Source organism: Emiliania huxleyi (genome assembly GCF_000372725.1).
Source record: "Emiliania huxleyi CCMP1516 unplaced genomic scaffold EMIHUscaffold_7722, whole genome shotgun sequence".
Lineage (NCBI taxonomy): Eukaryota > Haptophyta > Isochrysidales > Noelaerhabdaceae > Emiliania > Emiliania huxleyi.
The window spans coordinates 1-1319 of record NW_005196223.1 but is presented as its reverse complement, the minus strand read 5'-3'; the positions used below and the strand labels follow the sequence as shown (position 1 = coordinate 1319).

The 1319-nt window shown below is 78.8% G+C and overlaps 1 protein-coding gene across 1 annotated transcript; it reads left to right on the top strand.

The window, feature by feature from the left end:
• Nucleotides 1–400: 400 nt before the first annotated feature.
• On the top strand, nucleotides 401–1274 carry EMIHUDRAFT_125044 (hypothetical protein; the record flags this gene model as incomplete). The annotated part of the gene is made up of 1 exon (XM_005760190.1): nucleotides 401–1274. A coding segment is annotated over one exon (874 nt), but the record flags the coding sequence as incomplete, so codon positions are not given.
• Between the last annotated feature and the right edge of the window lie 45 nt (nucleotides 1275–1319).

Genomic DNA, 1319 nt, shown 5'->3' with positions numbered 1-1319 from the left:
CCGCCCGCATCTCCATCGCCGCCATCAGCGCCGCCCTCGCCGCCCGCATCTCCATCGCCGCCATCAGCGCCGCCTTCGCCACCCTCGCCGCCCGCATCTCCATCGCCGCCGCCCTCGCCGCCCTCGCCGCCCTCGCCGCCCTCGCCGCCCGCATCTTCATTGCCGCCGTCAGCGCCCCCTTCGCCGCCCTCGCCGCCCTCGCCGCCCGCATCTCCATCGCCGCCGTCAGCGCCACCCTCGCCGCCCTCGCCGCCTTCGCCGCCCGCATCTCCATCGCCGCCGTCAGCGCCACCCTCGCCGCCCTCGCCGCCCTCGCCGCCCGCATCTCCATCGCCGCCGTCAGCGCCACCCTCGCCGCCCTCGCCACCCTCGCCGCCCGCATCTCCATCGCCGCCGTCAGTGCCACCCTCGCCGCCCTCGCCGCCCTCGCCGCCCGCATCGCCATCGCCGCCCGCATCTCCATCGCCGCCGTCAGCGCCGCCCTCGCCGCCCTCGCCGCCCTCGCCGCCCGCATCTCCATCGCCGCCGTCAGCGCCACCCTCGCCGCCCTCGCCACCCTCGCCGCCCGTTTCTCCATCGCCGCCGTCAGCGCCACCCTCGCCGCCCTCACCGCCCTCGCCGCCCGCATCTCCATCGCCGCCCTCAGCGCCACCCTCGCCGCCCTCGCCGCCGTCGCCGCCCGCATCACCATCGCCGCCGTCAGCGCCACCCTCGCCGCCCTCACCGCCCTCGCCGCCCGCATCTCCATCGCCGCCGTCAGTGCCACCCTCGCCGCCCTCGCCGCCCTCGCCGCCCGCATCTCCATCGCCGCCGTCAGCGCCACCCTCGCCGCCCTCGCCGCCGTCGCCGCCCACATCACCATCGCCGCCAGCAGCGCCGCCCTCGCCGCCCTCACCGCCCTCGCCGCCCGCATCTCCATCGCCGCCGACAGTGCCACCCTCGCCGCCCTCGCCGCCCTCGGCGCCCGCATCTCCATCGCCGCCGTCAGCGCCGCCCTCGCCGCCCTCGCCGCCATCCGCGCCGCCCTCGCCGCCCTCGCCGCCCGCATCTCCATCGCCGCCATCAGCGCCGCCCTCGCCGCCCTCGCCGCCCGCATCTCCATCGCCGCCATCAGCGCCGCCCTCGCCGCCCTCGCCGCCCGCAACACCATAGCCGCCAACAGCGCCGCCCTCGACACCCTCGCCGCCCGCAACTCCATCGACGCCGTCAGCGCCACCCTCGACACCCGCAACGCCCGCACCGCCTACGTCGCCCTCACCGCCAGCAGCGCCAACGTCGCCGCCCGCATCTCCATCGCCGCCCTCAACGCCACCCTCGCC